The sequence below is a fragment of the Equus asinus genome, chromosome 9 (genome assembly GCF_041296235.1).
Source record: "Equus asinus isolate D_3611 breed Donkey chromosome 9, EquAss-T2T_v2, whole genome shotgun sequence".
Lineage (NCBI taxonomy): Eukaryota > Metazoa > Chordata > Mammalia > Perissodactyla > Equidae > Equus > Equus asinus.
The window spans coordinates 13504543-13521510 of record NC_091798.1 but is presented as its reverse complement, the minus strand read 5'-3'; the positions used below and the strand labels follow the sequence as shown (position 1 = coordinate 13521510).

Genomic DNA, 16968 nt, shown 5'->3' with positions numbered 1-16968 from the left:
GAAACAGAGGGAGCGAGTGCCTGGCTCTGTCAGGGACAGAAGAGCATCAGGAGGAATCAGAAAAGGCTTCCTAGAGGAGGGGCTGGCATTTGCATGGGTCTTCAAAAATTAATTGGACTTCATGGTGTATAAAAGAAGGCATCCTTGGCTTGTGCAAATGCCAAGGGAGTGAAGAGAAGTTTAGAGTGGATAGCATGTAGGTGGGGTGGAGGGAGAAACAGGATTCAGATGGTGGGCAGCCTTGAATGTCATTCTGGGGAGGCATGTGGGCATAAAGGAAGCAGTGGGAAAGAGGCCATACATGCAAGTGACCACAGTGACCAGGCAGGTACATAAAAGAAGAACTAGGTAGAGTGACCAACTGTCCATGTTTGACAGAGATTGAGGGGTTTCCTGCGACACGGGATTTTCAGCGCTAAAACCAGGAAAGTTCTGGGCGAACCAGGATGAGTTAGTCACCCTAGAACGTGGCCAGGCCTTGGCTCCCTGGAAAGTGCATGTCCACCTCCCCCGAGCCCCTGCCCACTTCAGGAGGCAGCTCCCAGGGCTGACATATGGGGATGCAGAACGGTATCGCCAGATCTTCCAAATAGCCAAAAGAAGCTGAAAATTCAGAATTTTATGCAATAGCTTCTGGTTGTTAAATGTTGACAAAAAAGTCAAGTGTTTTAAAAACACTGTGCTGGCCAAACAAGGCATTTCTGTGGGCTGGGCGAGGCCTGTGGGGTGGATCTCTGGGCAAGTGACGTGAGCAAAGCCTCCCACACCCCACCCCGTTCCTGCCCGGAGGCCCTGTAAACGCACATGCAGACGATTTTCATTACGCAGAGTGACTTCAGTGATCAATTGTTTGGTTTTTAATTTGATGTTCTTAACCAGATTTGGATGCTGGGCTCAGAATGTAGTAGATCAAAGCAGGGATGAATAGTGGTCATAGAGATACCCATTCAATTTTTTTGAAAGATGAAATTAGTGCTCAATGGCTTGTTCTTCCCCCAATCTGGAAACCTCTGTGGTTTCAAACATGCATGTGCATCTCAAACAAGAACGCGCATCTCAAACATCAGCCTTAGTTATTAATTGACATCATTCATTCTGGATATAAGGACAACCCCCTGGCCTGGGAAAGAACAGTCATTTTGTTTGTGGGGAACTTGGAGGCTCAGGAGCCAGCTTTTGGAGGTGGGAGAGAATGGTACAGTTAATTTAACCATATAGTCAGAACGGCTGGTTTCTAGTACCAGCTCTGCCACTTTCAGAGGCTGTGTGACCGTGGGGAAACTACCTAACCTCCCTGGTTCATGGTTTCCCCATTTGCACTTCAAGGAGGCCAGCTTGCAGGACTCCCAAGGAGCATCCTCTACAACATCTCTCTAACACTAAGCTTTAACTTGGGTAGACTTTTGCTAAGATTTCCTCAGGGCTGCCAGGGCGAAAGAGTCAGCAGGGGTTTTAAAGAACAAATCAGTTCAGACAATTGTGACGCCTTTTTACTTTACTAGATGGAATTAGTAGATATGGGGTGGTAGTTAAGTTGATCTGATATCTGGGCACACCAGTCCAGCTCTCTGGGTTGCATTTTTCATTGTGTCATTTGATTTTTCTTTGAGTGTGGACCAGAACACGGGGATGGTTGCTGGGTGTGGGAAGAAAGCATCACAGGCAGGGCTCTGTGGCCAGGGAGCCTTCTGCTCCAAGAGAGGAGAGGGTGGGGCAGGTGGGGGAGGACCTGCATTCATGCCAAGCTGCAGTGTCACCTTTATTAATGATGACGGGGAGAGGGAGTCAGCAGGCAGCTGATGCTGACTGCAGAGGGTGGTAATTGGGAGGTGTTGTTACCATTCCAAAGGACAGGGAAGTGGAAGTGGGACAAACAGGAATTTAAGAGGAGGGAGGTGAGCAGAGGGAAAGAATGAAAAAAAATGGAGTATGATGTCATTTGGAAAATTGCAAACCAATAAATCAATGAGGTATCATTCCCAGGACAGAGAGGAAACTGCCTAAGAAGGAGCCAGCCTGTCGGGGAGCTGGGGGCTGACAGGAAGCAGAGGATCAGTAGGCGGTGCAGTGTCCTCACCAGGGGGTCAGCTGGCACATGAGCCCTAGGAATGGACTTCCACTCCCTTCTGCCCTCTCCTCCTTGAGCCTTTTTTTTTTCTCGAACAACATCAGAAGGCATACTCTATCCAAAAGGGTTTTACAGGAGCTCATTAACGTGAACCTTGGAGTCAGCTTTTCAAACAGTTATCTCTGAGTTCAGCTTCATAGGATTTTTTTTATCATTGGGATCAGTTTCATAAAAGCTGGAGCATGATGATTCTGCCAGTTTTTACTGTTAACAGATGAAATAGTACTCCCTTTATAGAAATGAAGAGCAAAGACCCTGGGTAGCTTTCTTTAGTTCTCAAGACTTTGTCAGCAGAGCTGGCCTGAAGGCAACCCAGTAGGCAGGTGCCTGCATGGCATCCCGTTACCTACAGATTGAGGTTCAAAGCCCTCAGGCTGGCATTCAAGGCCCTTCCAGGCTGCCCCTCTGAATATCGCATGTGATCTTCCTCTGTGAACTTCAGCTGTGCCAAAACACTTCGCTCATTTCCACCTCCGCCTCTTTCCTCAGCCTATTCCACATATAAAAGTGGGACAGCAATTTCTCAACATATGTACTCCCCTTCCCTTGCCTAAAGCAGACATCAGTAATCGATTACCACACTCTTTCCTGCTGAGCTAGGACTTGGCCTTAGAATCATTTCCCACATAGCTCTTTAGGCAGTTACTACCAATCAATCAAGTTATAAAATGAAATGTGTTTTCTATTATAGATCTAAGATGTCCTTTCCCATTCTTACCTTAATCTCTTTTAATCTTACAGTCCTTCAAATCCTACATGTTCTGTGGAATTTTCCTTGAACATCCCTACCCACTAAGGTCATTCCTCCTTCTTAAAAGCCTAGAGAAAACTTTACCCCTAGCACTCACCTTTCCCCTGTCATTCAGCATCATAGTGCGTTTCTCTCTACAGATCAGAGTTTCTCAACCTGAGCACTGGCGACATTTGGGGCTAGATCATTCTTTGTTGTGGGGGCTGACCTGCGTGTTGTAGGATGTTTAGCAGCATCCCCAGCCTCTACACAATAGATGTAAGTAGCAACTTCCCCCCTTCCCCAATTAGGACAGAGAAAAATGTTTCCAGACATGGTTAAATACCCTCTGAGGGATGAAATTGTCCCCAGTTGAGAACGACTCTATTAGATAGATAGATAGATAGACAGATAGATAGATAGATAGGTAGATATACATAGACAGATAGATAGATAGATATAGATAATCTGCCCTATAGTCTGAGACCTCAGGGTGTGAACCATGATCATGCCTGGTGTGGGTCCTTACACATAATAGGTGCTGAGTAAGTATTTCTAATTTGATTAATTGGAAGTGAGGAATGAGGATTGTCTGGGGAGGAGGAGAACCCTTCCATAATGTGGATTAAGAATTGCATCATCCATGTGTCATTGCTTTGGGTAAGCACTGCTGAGTTGAGCACTTCAGGGAGCTTGCAAAGAGGCCACCTCCACCCACACCCAATAAGCTGCTCTCAGACCTAGCACCTGAGTGTGCTGGGACTAGCAGACCTCTTGCAGCAGGAACACCCAGAACTATTTGGGGGAAGCGGGGGAGGTGCTGGGAGAGGCCTGGTTGAAAGTTGGGCCTGAATTTTAAAACATGATGTGAGAGACTTTCTTCACTCTTCTTCGTTCCTCACGAAGGAAAAGCAAAAAGCAAACTAACGAAATCCTTTTATCCACAAAGTCATCATTCCTCCTGAAAACTCTTGCTGGGCTGCCTGGCCGTCCAGGAACGTAGTTGTCTGCCTGCCCCTCCTCTCCTTTTACCGTGGAGCCTTTGAAAAGGGACACAGAGGGCAGAGAGAGAGTATAAGTCATTCTCGGCAATGTAGCTCTCCAGGTCCGCAGGGAGGTTTAAATCATCCTCCACAAGGCCGCCGAGAGCGACCTCCGTGCCTCTCTGGCTGCTCTACAAACTGTTCTGGCTGAGCCGGAAAGGGGCCTGAGGCTGAGTGTTGCAAGAGGACTTTCTGAGTGTTTCTGGCTCGCCAGGCTCTATGTCTGCCTTCTACTCCACCCTCACAGCAGTCCTGTAGTCAGCACTGGTATCCCCGTTTGAGAGAAGAGAGAACTGAGACTCAGAACGGTAAAGTAACTGGTCCAAAGTTCCAAAGTATGTCGAAGAGAGCTGGGATGTGATCCCAGGACTTACGGTCCCCTGTGCAGTGCTTTCTGGAAAAGCTGCTTCTGTAGGAAACCAGATATATTTTCTAGTATGTGGCATTGGCAGCCCACACTGAACACTTGTTGGCCTTCAAAGCCCCAAGCAATGCAAAAAATGGAGAGCGTATCCTCAGTTGAGCCTAAAATCATGGGAGACTCAGAAGCCATAGAGCATAGCCATTGAGAGGGTGGTCTCGTCTGTGTAGTTGTATGTCTATCTTATCAGCTAGTCTGTCTGCCTATTTCATCTGCTTAGCTAGCTCCAGCCATCCATCCATTCAGCCATTCATCCATCCATGCATCTATCCATCCATCCATCTATTCATCTATCCATTCATCTGTACATCTGTCCTTCCATCTCTATATGGGCAAACAAGAGACGTCTAGAATGTTTCTCTTAATATTCAATAAATAGTTAGTCAGGGGGCATGGTGAGGTGAAATATTATGCACTTTTCCTTTCTTCATTGTACTTTGAGGTATTGCTTAATTTTCACATTAATAAGATTATATCATTTTTACAAAACAATAAAATATTTTTCTTTTTTCTAAAGAAAACAAAAGCGTTCTAGGGACAAGCCGATCCAGGCAAGCCATGTCACCTCGTTCTCCTTGGTTTCCCCATCTGTAAAGTATACATGGTTTTATCAACATAGACTGAATGTTGGAGGCTTAACTGAGAATAAAGCACATGCAGCGCTTGGCCCATAGTAACTGCTCAATGCTGGTGGCTGTTGGGACCATCAGTGTGCTTTTCAGCACAGTGTCTGACACATAAGTGTCCAACTGACCTTAGCTTCTGCTTCTCCCCTCGCCACAACCCTATAAGAAGTCCTTACTGATGGATAAATACACGGCTTAGCACACTGCCCAACGCATGTTAGTTATTATTGTTATCCTGCAACACACAGTGCCTCCTGCCTGGGATGTAATATCCTTTTGTGATACCTTTTCCTGTTGAAGGTTGACCTTGGTGTCATATATAACCTGGACGAAAGTGTTTGCAGGAGAAGGTGAGGGGCTGCTTAGGATATTCATCCAGAGCCCACATCCTAGCGATGCTCCTGGCTTTGATTTTTCTCAGGGAGATGTGAGCTGAGGACAGCACCATGTTGCTCAGGACTTGAAGCAGACTTTTCTGCACACCCTTTCCTGAGGCATTCAGTGCAAAGCTTGGAAGACCATCATTGGTGGATGTGCCGAGAATAAATCCTTGTTCTGAAACCATCCTTTTAGCAATCACATTTGTGAACTTCCCCACCCACACCTCCACAGATGTAATTAGAAACATTTAGAAAAATCATCTTCTGTTCAGTTAAAAACCAGAGAGCCTTGAATGATAGCCCCTCTCCTGGCAAGAGGGCTTCTCAGGTCCCACAGACTCAAATGGCTTTACTCAGAGAGTGGGAGCTACCAGAGCAGGCTCCCCTTCATTCAGCTCTGAATGACAGGGAGATGAGCCCACTGAACTCGAAGACAAATGGGATCCACGTAAAACCAGAGTCCATGTCCGTACCTGCCACAGGAGGGTCAGAGTCTGCAATAAAGTAATCATTTCATGAGAAACGCTTGCTGAGGGGTGGTGACACTACCATGAATGAGGAAGAGGCAACATTGAAAACATAGGGTGTGCTTTTCAGGGACCCATGACCTGGGAATAACTCCAGTATAGTGTCTTGGAGATGGGCTTGTGTGGTAAGACATGCAAAACACCTGTTTAAAGAGGAATTCTTGAAACACACAGCAGCCAGAGCAAGCTTCTTAAAACCCAGATCAATGGCCTGCCTTTGCACTTGGGAGAAAATCCAGACTCTTGCCCGTGACCTGCAAGGGCCCACAGGATCTGGTCCCTGCCTGTCTCTCTGATCTCGTCTTCTACCATGCCTTCCCTCATTTCGTACCTTCCACCTATGCTGCTGGTCTTTTGGATCCTCCAGCACTCTAAGCACATCCTACCTCAGAGCCTTTGCATATGCTGTTCAATTGCTCCAGAATGCTGTTCTGCAGGTTTTTGCATGATTAACTCTTATCATTCAGATCTCCACTCAAACATCAGCTCTCTAAGATGCCACCTTCATCTCTCCTACTGAAAATAGTTCCCTTCCTACTCCATCTCTATCTCATTGCTTTGTAATATTTCATTAGTAGCAGATATCACTGCCTGAAATGATCTTACTTATGTATTCACTTGCTTATGGTGTATTTTCCCATCCCTGGGACTCTGACCCAACGGGGATGCGAGGTCCTTAAGAACAAATCTCTTGTTACTCTCATTCATGACTGTATCCCCAGCACCTAGAACCATGTCTGGAACATAGTGGGTACTCAAGAAATATTTATTAAATTAAGGAATGTGTGAAAAAGTGATCTCACTCTGGCTTGATCAAATATAACTTAAGATGGAGTATGCTCAGAAGTAGAACAAAAATACTTTCATTTCTGGCCTCTCCTAAGGCAAAGGTGGTCTACACATGACCCTAACTTTTCAGAGTTTGTGAGTGGGGGGTAGTCCCTGTAATATTCCTTTAGAGATGGGGAATACTATAATAAATTCAGTCTGTCATCTAACAAATATTTATTGAGCTCACGCTATGTGCAAGTTCAATTCCAGATTCTGGTGATACAGCAATGAATAAATGGACAAAAATCTCTGCCCAGGTGGAGCTGACAGTGGGGCTGTGGGAGACCTAGTGGATTTATGAAAAGAACACAGGTTATGGAGTCAGAAAGATTTTAATTCCTGTCCCACCATATACTAAATGTCCGTCTAAGCAAGCTGCTTGACCTGCATGCATCTCACTTTCCGCAGTTGACCTCATCAGGTTGTTGAGAAGATTCAGTGAGATGATGAACATAGAGTCCTGAGCACAAGGAATGAATGAATGGAATTTGCTTGCTTTCCACCTCCTCTTGTGATTTAATGTCCCATTCTATTCTTTGGAAGACTTAAAATGACCCCACACTACAGAGCCACAAGCACAGGCTCCATGCAGGATCAGAGTGTGTTAGTTTCAAAGGAAGAGTATGTGACCAATTTAGTCTCCTCTTCTAGCCTTGATTCAAAGCAGCCTTGTTTCCCCTCCCCTCCCTCTCCTTGTCAGCAAGGAAAGCTCTGAGGAGACTCCATGCCTGCAGTTCTGGCCCTAGTGATGCCAGAGAGCTGGTCCATCATTAATGCCCACAGCGCCAGGCAGGGGTGCACACAGGAAACTCCACAAGAGTCGCCATGTTGTACAGACAGTGCATGTCAGGGCACATTCAGAGTATACAGCATCTAAGTGGCACCTTTCTGTTTTCCTGTGATGTTATGCCTTTGACATGGAGCAGGCCACACAAAACCCTGGGATCTGTGCCCATCAAGAAGCTTCCCCACGAAGGAAGGTGACTTAGTTTACTCTATTACACAGCAGGATCCCTGGGTAACCAAAGAATGTCACTGCATGCAAAGACAGGCACCTCCTGAAGCCAAACAGCTGGGGAACTAAGTTTTCAATGAAGACAGTTGTATTTCATGCTTTTGAACAATTTGGGCACTGTTGTCATTCTTCATACCTGCCAGAAACTGTCCCCAAATAAAAGAAACCTCCCAGCATGCTCTGCTCCAAGAGGCACACACTCGATTTACCAAAAAGCTGGACTTTGGGCATGTTGTTAACCAAAGGCATCTTCAGAGTCAAAGGGCACTTAGCTGTTTGTCCCAAGCTGTATTGGGAGCACTTCATGTGTCCACAGACAGTCATGGGTAGGTGGAGCCATCATTCCCTTTGCCCAGGTCAGGAATTTCAAGGAGCTAATCTGCATAGTTTCTTTGGACCAGAGTCGGCAACAATAACAGTACTACTAATAGCCGATAATTATTGAGGGCTTCCTATGTTCTAATTGCTTTACACAAATGGATTTAATTCTTATCAAAACTGTATGAGGTAAGGAATATTTCTATCCCCTTTTACAGATGAGAACAGTGAGGCACAAGACCCTGCCCAAGGTCACAGGACCAGTGAGAGGTAGAGCTGAGATTTGAACTCCAGCTGTTTGGCTCTTAGGACCCCACTTTGATGCTCTCCATCCTGGCAGAACCAGATGGGAGCTCTTTGGAGCGCAACCGTATCCTTCCTGCTCACTGCTGCACCCTGGCACCAACACGTGCCCAGAACTTGATGGTTGCTGAGACAGAGTGCACACACTAGTTTACCCAAACTACTATTGTTGCAAACTACAACTCTGAGCTGCCTGCAAAGCTCTAAGATGGAGGGGTTTTAGGGTCCCTATTTTTCTTGACACTGCAGCCTTCTGTCTCCGGTCCTGTATTCACCAGACAGCGCCAATTCCATCAAGAATAAAATCTGTTATATAACCACATGTCAGACATTGAGGTGAACGGAGAAGCAACCTGAGAGTGGCTTTTGGCCACTCTTAGTCTCCAAAGGAAATAGATGGCCCGGTAGATGGAACTTTTCATCTCCCTCCATGGGCCTCCCTCGGCATGCAAACTTTCCTTCATCTCCTCTCCTTGGCGCTTTCTATATTTTATTTTATTTTGGTCGTGCACATTATTTGAAGTTACTATAGCAACATATCACCAGCTGGTATCTCATAGTAATGTTGGCATTTAGGCAGCAAGCTCTTGAAGTTGGCTGTTTCCCTCCCTCTGCGATCTCATCACTCCCACTAATCTCAGGTGAGTGGGGGCCGCATCCGCAGCAGCCATGCCCCTCTCCCAGTTTTGTTTGTTCTTCGAGGCAGGGCACATGGAGAGCCCTTTCCTGGGTCACTAAGCACTGCGGGTGTCCTCGCTGTGTGTGTGGAGGTGTGTTTGCAGTAGAAGTGGTTAAATAGATGGGTTTAAGCTGCGTGTTGTGCACCAAAACTATTGGCCTTATCAGTGTGATGATGATTGATGGTGATGATGACGATTTTTTTATGCGAAGGAGTAGAATGATTTAGGGAGGGGTACACTCCTGATCAAAAGCACCTAGTATCCCAGCTAATTAGCATTCATCACTCTATATTGGGTTTCTCTTTTTCTCTCTTGCCATCACACAGTGAAGAGACCCTGACTGTTTTCCTTTGGAGCTTCAGTTCTCTTCCGGCTGTGCAAGACCTCCCTACATACCGATGGGCTGAATTAATTAAGAGAGTTGATCGTTGGGGATGGCTGAAGAGGGTTCTATATGGCAAATAAGCCCAGCCACTCACGGTGTAAAGTATCCCCTCATCAGCCAAGTGCCTGCGACGGCTGCACTTATTTTTACACGTTTGACCTAGTTTCAAACCGTGTCTCTTCATGCTGTGATTCATTAGCTACATTTAAAGCACCCCAAATGGAGCCGAGGTGACTCTGCCTGGTTTGTTCCAGCATCTCGGATACAGTCTCTCTCTGGAATTTAATTTGCGGGTCCCCCTGGAATTCTGTTTTAAGAAGCAATTTCCCATCCAGGCACCTGGCTTGCTGCTTGGGGATGGATGAGTGGCTGCCTCATGCCTTGGTAGTAAATATATGTCGACTACAAAAATTTCTGCCAGGGATGGGAAAGGGGGACTCTCACTAGCCTGGACTGCAGGGCATCCCTCCACCCCACCGTCCCCATGCAGTATTCAGGCTTTTCCATGTTGCCGACAGGGCTGGGAGTTCAGACTCCTGCACTGTAAAGTTTGAGCAGTGTCGACGTTAGGGGTGTCTGAGTTGCTAGGGCAAATGCAGTCTAATCATCACCCCCACCCCAATCCCTGTGTCTCTTTCTAAACATTTAAAACATGATCAATGCAGGAATCAGGTCTCAAACTTGTAAAAAGAGAAGGAGGTGGGAAGCAAAGAGGTGGATTGCCATGTTGAGGATACTACTGAAAAGGGGATAAATGGCAGAAAAGCATGTTATCCGGTCATTCTATCATTGCACGACAGAGGTTTCTCTCTATTGTTTTTTAATTTAAATGACAGAGAGGAGGCTTTTCTGAATACGAACTTGCTGCTGGTGTCTCATGCCGTTTCACGAATCAATCAGTCACATTGGTGTGATTTCTGACAGATCTGATACTAAAGTGGGCCAGACACCAGAGTAGAAAAAAGGGGTGCTTCCCATCGGAAGTCAAACACCGTCATTTTTCATTAACAGCCAAATGCAGGTAACTTGTCCAAACTTCACTTGCATAGCACTACAAATCACGCTGAAAGGCACCCAGCTGGGTTTTTCTATGTGGTAGTTAGAACGAAGACATGAACAAGCTGATTAAAGTAATTTTGATGGCTCAGTGAACAGTACACGCTGAACAAGTCCTTATAAAAAGATAATGGTTTGTTTCATAAAATGGTCACTCTCTCTAGATAGGGACCAGGACCCCTTCTTCCTTTTATTTTCTTTTAAAATGAAACCTGGAAGTTTCTCTAAACAAGGCTTAAGACAATGCAGGCTTTGCAAGGTAATTCCAGGCAACTTGAGATCTGAAGATTGTTTTCTGCTTTTTCTTCCCCCCTTCAAATTCAAATCAAGCTACTGGAAATAACAAGCATTCCGAATCTATGCATTTGGGGCAGCCTGCAGTTCTGACAATGGTGGATTTTCCAACACACACACACACACACACACACACACACACACGCTCACAATCCCAGGACTTATTTAAACCAAAGCTTTAAAAGTAAACTATTGTCCAAGACACAATAGCATTTTCTTTTAGAGGATCATCGATCACACAAAATAAAGCCTACCCCAATCTCTTACCTTGAAGCAGTGTGATTACCTGCAGAGATGTCCTCCTTTCCTTGCAAAATGACCCCGACTTTAGCCAGCAGCAGATTTACTCCAAAAGAAGGAATAATAAGTCCTTTACCTTGTAATTTTCACTGTTTATATGCAAGAAGTGTAGTGGGTCTGCTCACGTAGGAATAAATAAAAAGCCGAACAAACTGCACAGCGGCTTCCATGTGAAAAGAAAAGACCTCTAGTGGCCACAAGCTGAATTCTGTGAGGAAGCTCCTCAAAGAAGGGATGGAGCGAGCAGGGAAACGCATGCATGTGTGCTCACACACACACACACACACACACACACGCACACACGAAGACCTCTCAAACTCTCAGATCTCTCCTTTCTTGCATCCAGCCTGGCTGGAGGGGTAAACAATAATAAAACTTGTTTCCTGGTTTCAGTGGGACCTGCTTAAGTTAGTGGTGATGGTGGGGTGTTCTGTCGGGTTTGAAAGGGATGGATAATTTCACAAACTCACCACCATTCCTTGGGGGCCTGAGCTGGCCAGGAGAGTTGACTCCCTGGATGGCCAAGGTAGTTCACTGCAGTCTAGGGGCTCCAGGTCCCCATCAACAGAGTGTCATCACTGTTGCTCCTGAGAGTTCCAGTTTTGCACTCTCTGCCAGCTTTGCGTGTTTTCTGAACATTTCTGGTGTGTGAGTGTGGTAGTCCCTGGCAGGCAGGGTTGGATTCCTGGGCGTGTGACCTGGCCTGGTGCTCAGAAGAGCCCCATGGCTGTCTTGAAATTCTGAATAATTTTTAACAAGGACTCTTCATTTTCATTTCATTCCGAGCCCCACAAATTACATAGCTTGCCCTGCTGACTGGGAAAGCTTACTCTCCCTAACATCCTAATTGGAAAGAACCTAGAAGCAAATGAGAATCCATATCTTTGGGAGTTATTTTTGAGAATGTGAACTTGAGGAACATTCAATTACCCGAAAGACTTCCTGTGGAGGAATATGGAAGGAGCTTCCTGGGCACATCAAAGCTGTTCCTCCACCACTGTAACTAACCTGGAAACCTCGAATCTCGGAGGAGTTTTTTATATATATTTGTTATATTTTGTTAACAAAGGAAGAAGGGTTTTTTGGGTGTTTTTTTGTTTTTTAACAAAGATACCAATCTGTGATACCAAACCCATTTTCTTGGTTCAAACATAATACTTCCAGGCCACCTCTCTGGTGTGCATTATGTCTGACACCCTTTAGCAGTGGGGTTCCCTGGAGACGCCTGCTTCACACCAAGCAGGCCATCTCCCACAAGCCTGCCCCTGACTGAGCCTAGTGGGACTTCTTTTGGCTACAATGGCAGCCCCAGTGGAATCTTATAGGAGACAATCTCAAGTGGCTTCTCCCCTCTGGTGGATTTGTGGTCAGGACTTCCTTTACCAGGTTTCCAGAGTAGATCTCCCTAATGCTGCTTGCAGACACTAGCCCAAACAGAAAACACACCTGACACAGACTCACAAAATCTGGGAGGGGAAAAGCAGAAAAGAGTGTGGTGATGCATTCTGGTGCATGAAAAGATGTGGTTCTTGCTCCTCTGATCCCATGGATGCTTCCAGACCTACCTCTTTCCAAGCCCTTGCATTGATTTCCCCCCTGTCTGAATCCCTCTGGCACTTGGTCTGCTTTGCAGATCAAGGGTCTTGTACTTTTTCCCTCATGGATGCTAATCTTGCTTTCCCAACTAGATCACAAACTCCTGAAGAGCAAGGACCACCTCTTCTCATTTCTTTTATCCTCCACGGCCTTTAACAAGTGCTAGTATCTGGTAGCTGCCGGCTTCTCACTGGCTGATTCGTGCTGGTCCAACAACTGATCCTTTTGCAGATAACTTTAATATGTTTGAGGAGCTAAACAAGCCATTTGATCCTTTTGATACAACTTTGGGGATAGTAGACACAGATGGATTATTGTCCCCCTTCACAGGTGAAACAATTGGGGCTTAGGCAAGTAAAATTATTTATCAGAAAATCCAACTGTCTCCAGAATCTTGATATAGGCTTGATCTCCTGACACCAACACACTCTTCTTTTCCCAGTGTGCAAGCTGCTGGAGAGAGAATGGATCTCACCCTGTTTTCTATATCTGGAGCTCCTACTAGAGTTCTAGGCACATAATAGGTGTTCAGTAAATACTTTTTGGAAGAATGAGCCCATGAGTGAGCCATAAGGTGGCATTTCCTCATGGGGAAGTTTCACCAGCTGATCTGGGCTGGACAGATTCTCCATCCCTGGGGGACCTTTTTAGACTTGCCTGGGATGGTTGGACTGTTTTCCAGTCTGAAGTCAAGGAAATGGAGAAGGTGAATCTCGTGGTCCCCTCTCCACCATTTCATGGCATTTTTCTTTATTTCTTGCAGAGTCACTTTGTGGCGTGTATGACAGCCATCTTAAACCAGATGGGCGACCAGCACTATTCCTTCTATATCGAGACCTTCCAGACCAGCTCTGAACTTGTGGTGAGTCTGCAGGATGCTGGGGGGCAGTGTGGGGGTGACATGTCGTACTCTTGGTTCTCAAGAGTTTAGGGCAAGAAGGTCTCCCCATGGACCTTGAGAATGCGTGTGTCTAAGTTTACAGACATGATCGTATGATTCCGTATTTCTCATTCCCAGTCAGGCTTGCATATATCTTCTGGAACATGTCTTCAGTCCATATCAGAGATAAGATCTGAGCATCTAGTCTAAATATGGCTTAACAAATATTTATTGATGAATAATAGACGTTTTGGGGCTTAAGAGCATAAATGTTGGAGTCACACAGTCTTGAGTTTGAATCCAGGATTTGTCACTGGCTGGCTGTGTGACCGTGGGCAAGTTAATCTCTCTTCAGCCTCAGTTTCCCTATATGTAAAGTAGGAATAATATCATTTATGTCACAGGGTTGTGAAGGGGTTAAATGAGAGTCTAGTAGCTCTCACATATTAAGTGCCCAGTAAAAGATAGCTATTGTTACATTATGATAACAAATGCACAGAGGAACTTGGCCTCTGAGCCCCTTTTCCCTCCTGCATCTCAGGACTAATTTGCGACAGGACTGTCTGCCTGTGACCTGTGGGTCCACACCTCTGCAGCAGATGACTTCATCGCCTCAGAGCCCAGCCCAGCTGTCCCAGGGGTGTAGCAGTCCCTTTGCCCTCAGTGTGGTCACCTTTGTCATTGTCCCCTTACTACTGCCAGATTAAGGAGTTCTGCTGCCGGGGGCTCACTTTCAACTCTCATTGGAGGGACCAAGGGAAGCAGAATTGGACCAACCTCAGAGAGTGGCCCATAAAAAGAGGATCATTAGGAAGCCAGTGTTCTATCCTTTCATCCATTCAGCAGTGAGAGGGTCTCATTGGAGTAAGACCGGCAAGAAATGGAACCTCTTTCTGGATACACAAAAACCAAAACAAAAGGAAAGCTAAATAACCCAGGATTTCCCCCCATCAAGTTCTCTATGTCATGGGACATGGAAATAGAAAGACTGGATTCTCCATTTTTGATCCTCAGTGGAAGGATGGGTGGGAAGGAAGCTAGGAAAGGGAATTCTTATTTGTTGAACATACAAACTTTCTTAAGTAATCCTCACAACAGCATAACATAGGTGTTAGTAGTCACACTGTACAAGTCCACAGTCTGCTTGCTCAAGGCCGCACGGCTAGGATGTGGCAGAGGTAGGATTTGAACCTCTCCTGTAACCCTCACACCATACTACAGTACTAGGTCTCATTTAGAAGCCAAGTGTTCCATCCATGAACCAGAGGCCTTCTCCATTCCCATGGGAACGGAATGTGTCTGTGACAATAGCCACGCTTCCCCATGTGACATCAGGGTTGAATAATAATACTCACCATCATCATCATGGAGCACTTAATGAGCGCTTATAATGGACCGGGTTCTGTGGAAGCTGGAACTTAAAGTAACGTTCCCTACCAGTAAAGATTGCTGGAAAGGAACCAATGTCATTTCCAGAATTTTGCAATTTAACTTAAAGCAGTGATTTTCAAATTATATTCCTCCCAGCCTCACTATCCTCTACCATAAACATGCACATGCGCACACGCACACACACGCACATTTCGACCACAGCCAGTCTACTTTTATCTTATGGATTAGGTTCCAGGTAAGAATTTCTTTGAACAAAATATTTTACTGTTAAAATAATTTGAAAGCCACTGGCTTAAGGAAAGAGCTCTGAACGGGTTTCCTATGGATTTTAAATTTTACCTAAAGCGTACATGCAATGTGACTTCATTTCCTCCAACTTAGGAGCATCCCAGTGCCAGTGGTTCTGGTGTTTGCTATGGGGATTTGTCTTGAATTTATGTTCTCCAGAGATAGAGAACAATTTGGCCCACTGCAAAGTCTGATGGGATGTATTGAGGTCCATTTTGAACCTCTTCAAAGGAGAGGAAAAGTGTCCCTGGGGTATTTCCTTGAATCTGCCTACGCACGTGGCTGTGACACATGAATTAGCTGTGTTTACTGTACTGCTAATTAGATGTTCATTTTAATAATAGTTTGTTTGCTCAATGACCTGAGATGCTTTCATATAGTGTAGATTATTTCCTTCTCAAACACATATTTGGGAGAAGATGATTATAAAATTGCCACATCAATGAGTGCATTTACTTCTTTACTCCCAAAGACAGAATTAATAGTGCTTTATTTTGAGAGTATTTTTGCATTCCATATTCACACTCCGCTTATATTTGTGAAACGGTCTCCCGGTAACCAACTTTAAGTTTCTATTTAAAAACCCACGGCTACTGGTTTCATTGGATTTACTTAATGAAAGGCTCTGCCCCTTCCCTTTCTACCCTTCCAAAAAATATGGTCATCCATTGCTTAATGACGGGGACACGTTCTGAGAAATGTGTCCTTAGGTGATTTTGTCGTGCGAACGTCATAGAGTGCACTTACACAACCCTAGATGGTACAACCTACTGCACACCTAGGCTCTATGGTACTCATCTTATGGGACCACTATCATATATGTGGTCTGTTGTTGACCAAGACATCACTATGCAGTGCTTGACTGTAAAACAGAAAAAATTTAAGCAGCCAACAATATCTGGGAAGTTCCAGTCAGTGCCTATAAAAACAGGATGACAAGTGTGTTTTGCTTTACTATTTCAGGACTTCTTGATGGAAACATTCATCATGTTCAAAGACCTCATTGGGAAAAATGTGTATCCTGTAGACTGGATGGCCATGAGTATGGTCCAGAACAGGTGAGCTGCCATCTACCTCCCAACAGCCATGTCACCTCAGCAGTCACTTTAAAGAGCACTGGTGGAGATAAATTGGGCATAGGTTTTCCCTGGTGAAAGAAAACTGAAGTGGAACAGATCCTTTCCTTCTACTTTTAACCCCCAGGAAACTCCTCGCCAGTCTTGAACCTTCTTTTTTTAAATTTTTTACTCCTTGTGCCCTTTTATATACATTTTATATGGCTACTCCTCACCTTTTCCATTCTCCAAATACCAGTTAAAATATTATGCTTTGTCTGTGGAAGCCATCTGTCAACTCTTGAGACAGGAGAGCTTGAGGTCAGCATTATTAAAATTATATTATTTTAAAATGTATTCAAAATAATACAAGATATTCTGTGGCATGCACTAAAATAAACTTAGGAATCATTGGAGTAAACAACTTGGAACAGATTTATGTGCTACAGGACTTCTCAGAGCCTTTAGTATGCTAATGGGATTCTCTAAGAGGAGGATTTAGGATACCGCATTTCACAGATTTATTTGCGCATGGAACCATTTAGTGTGCATATATGTGTGTCTCTGTGTGTATATATAATACCTATTAACATCTCATAGAATAACAGTGTAACTCAAGTATAACTCAGATTCCACATGGCCCAACACAGCATTAGATAAAAATGATTACAAGCAATTTTAGCCTTTAATGCTTTCTTTCAAATAATATTATCTCATCAA

At 44.9% G+C, this 16968-nt stretch overlaps 1 protein-coding gene across 1 annotated transcript in view; it reads left to right on the top strand.

Annotated features, from left to right (window-relative positions):
- Positions 1-16968, top strand: part of DOCK2 (dedicator of cytokinesis 2) — a 406061-nt gene that overhangs the window by 300547 nt on the left and 88546 nt on the right. The window contains exons 28-29 of the mRNA XM_014850884.3: positions 13397-13495; positions 16157-16251. Coding sequence (XP_014706370.1) covers positions 13397-13495; positions 16157-16251 — 194 coding nt within the window. The remainder of the gene's footprint in view (positions 1-13396; positions 13496-16156; positions 16252-16968) is intronic.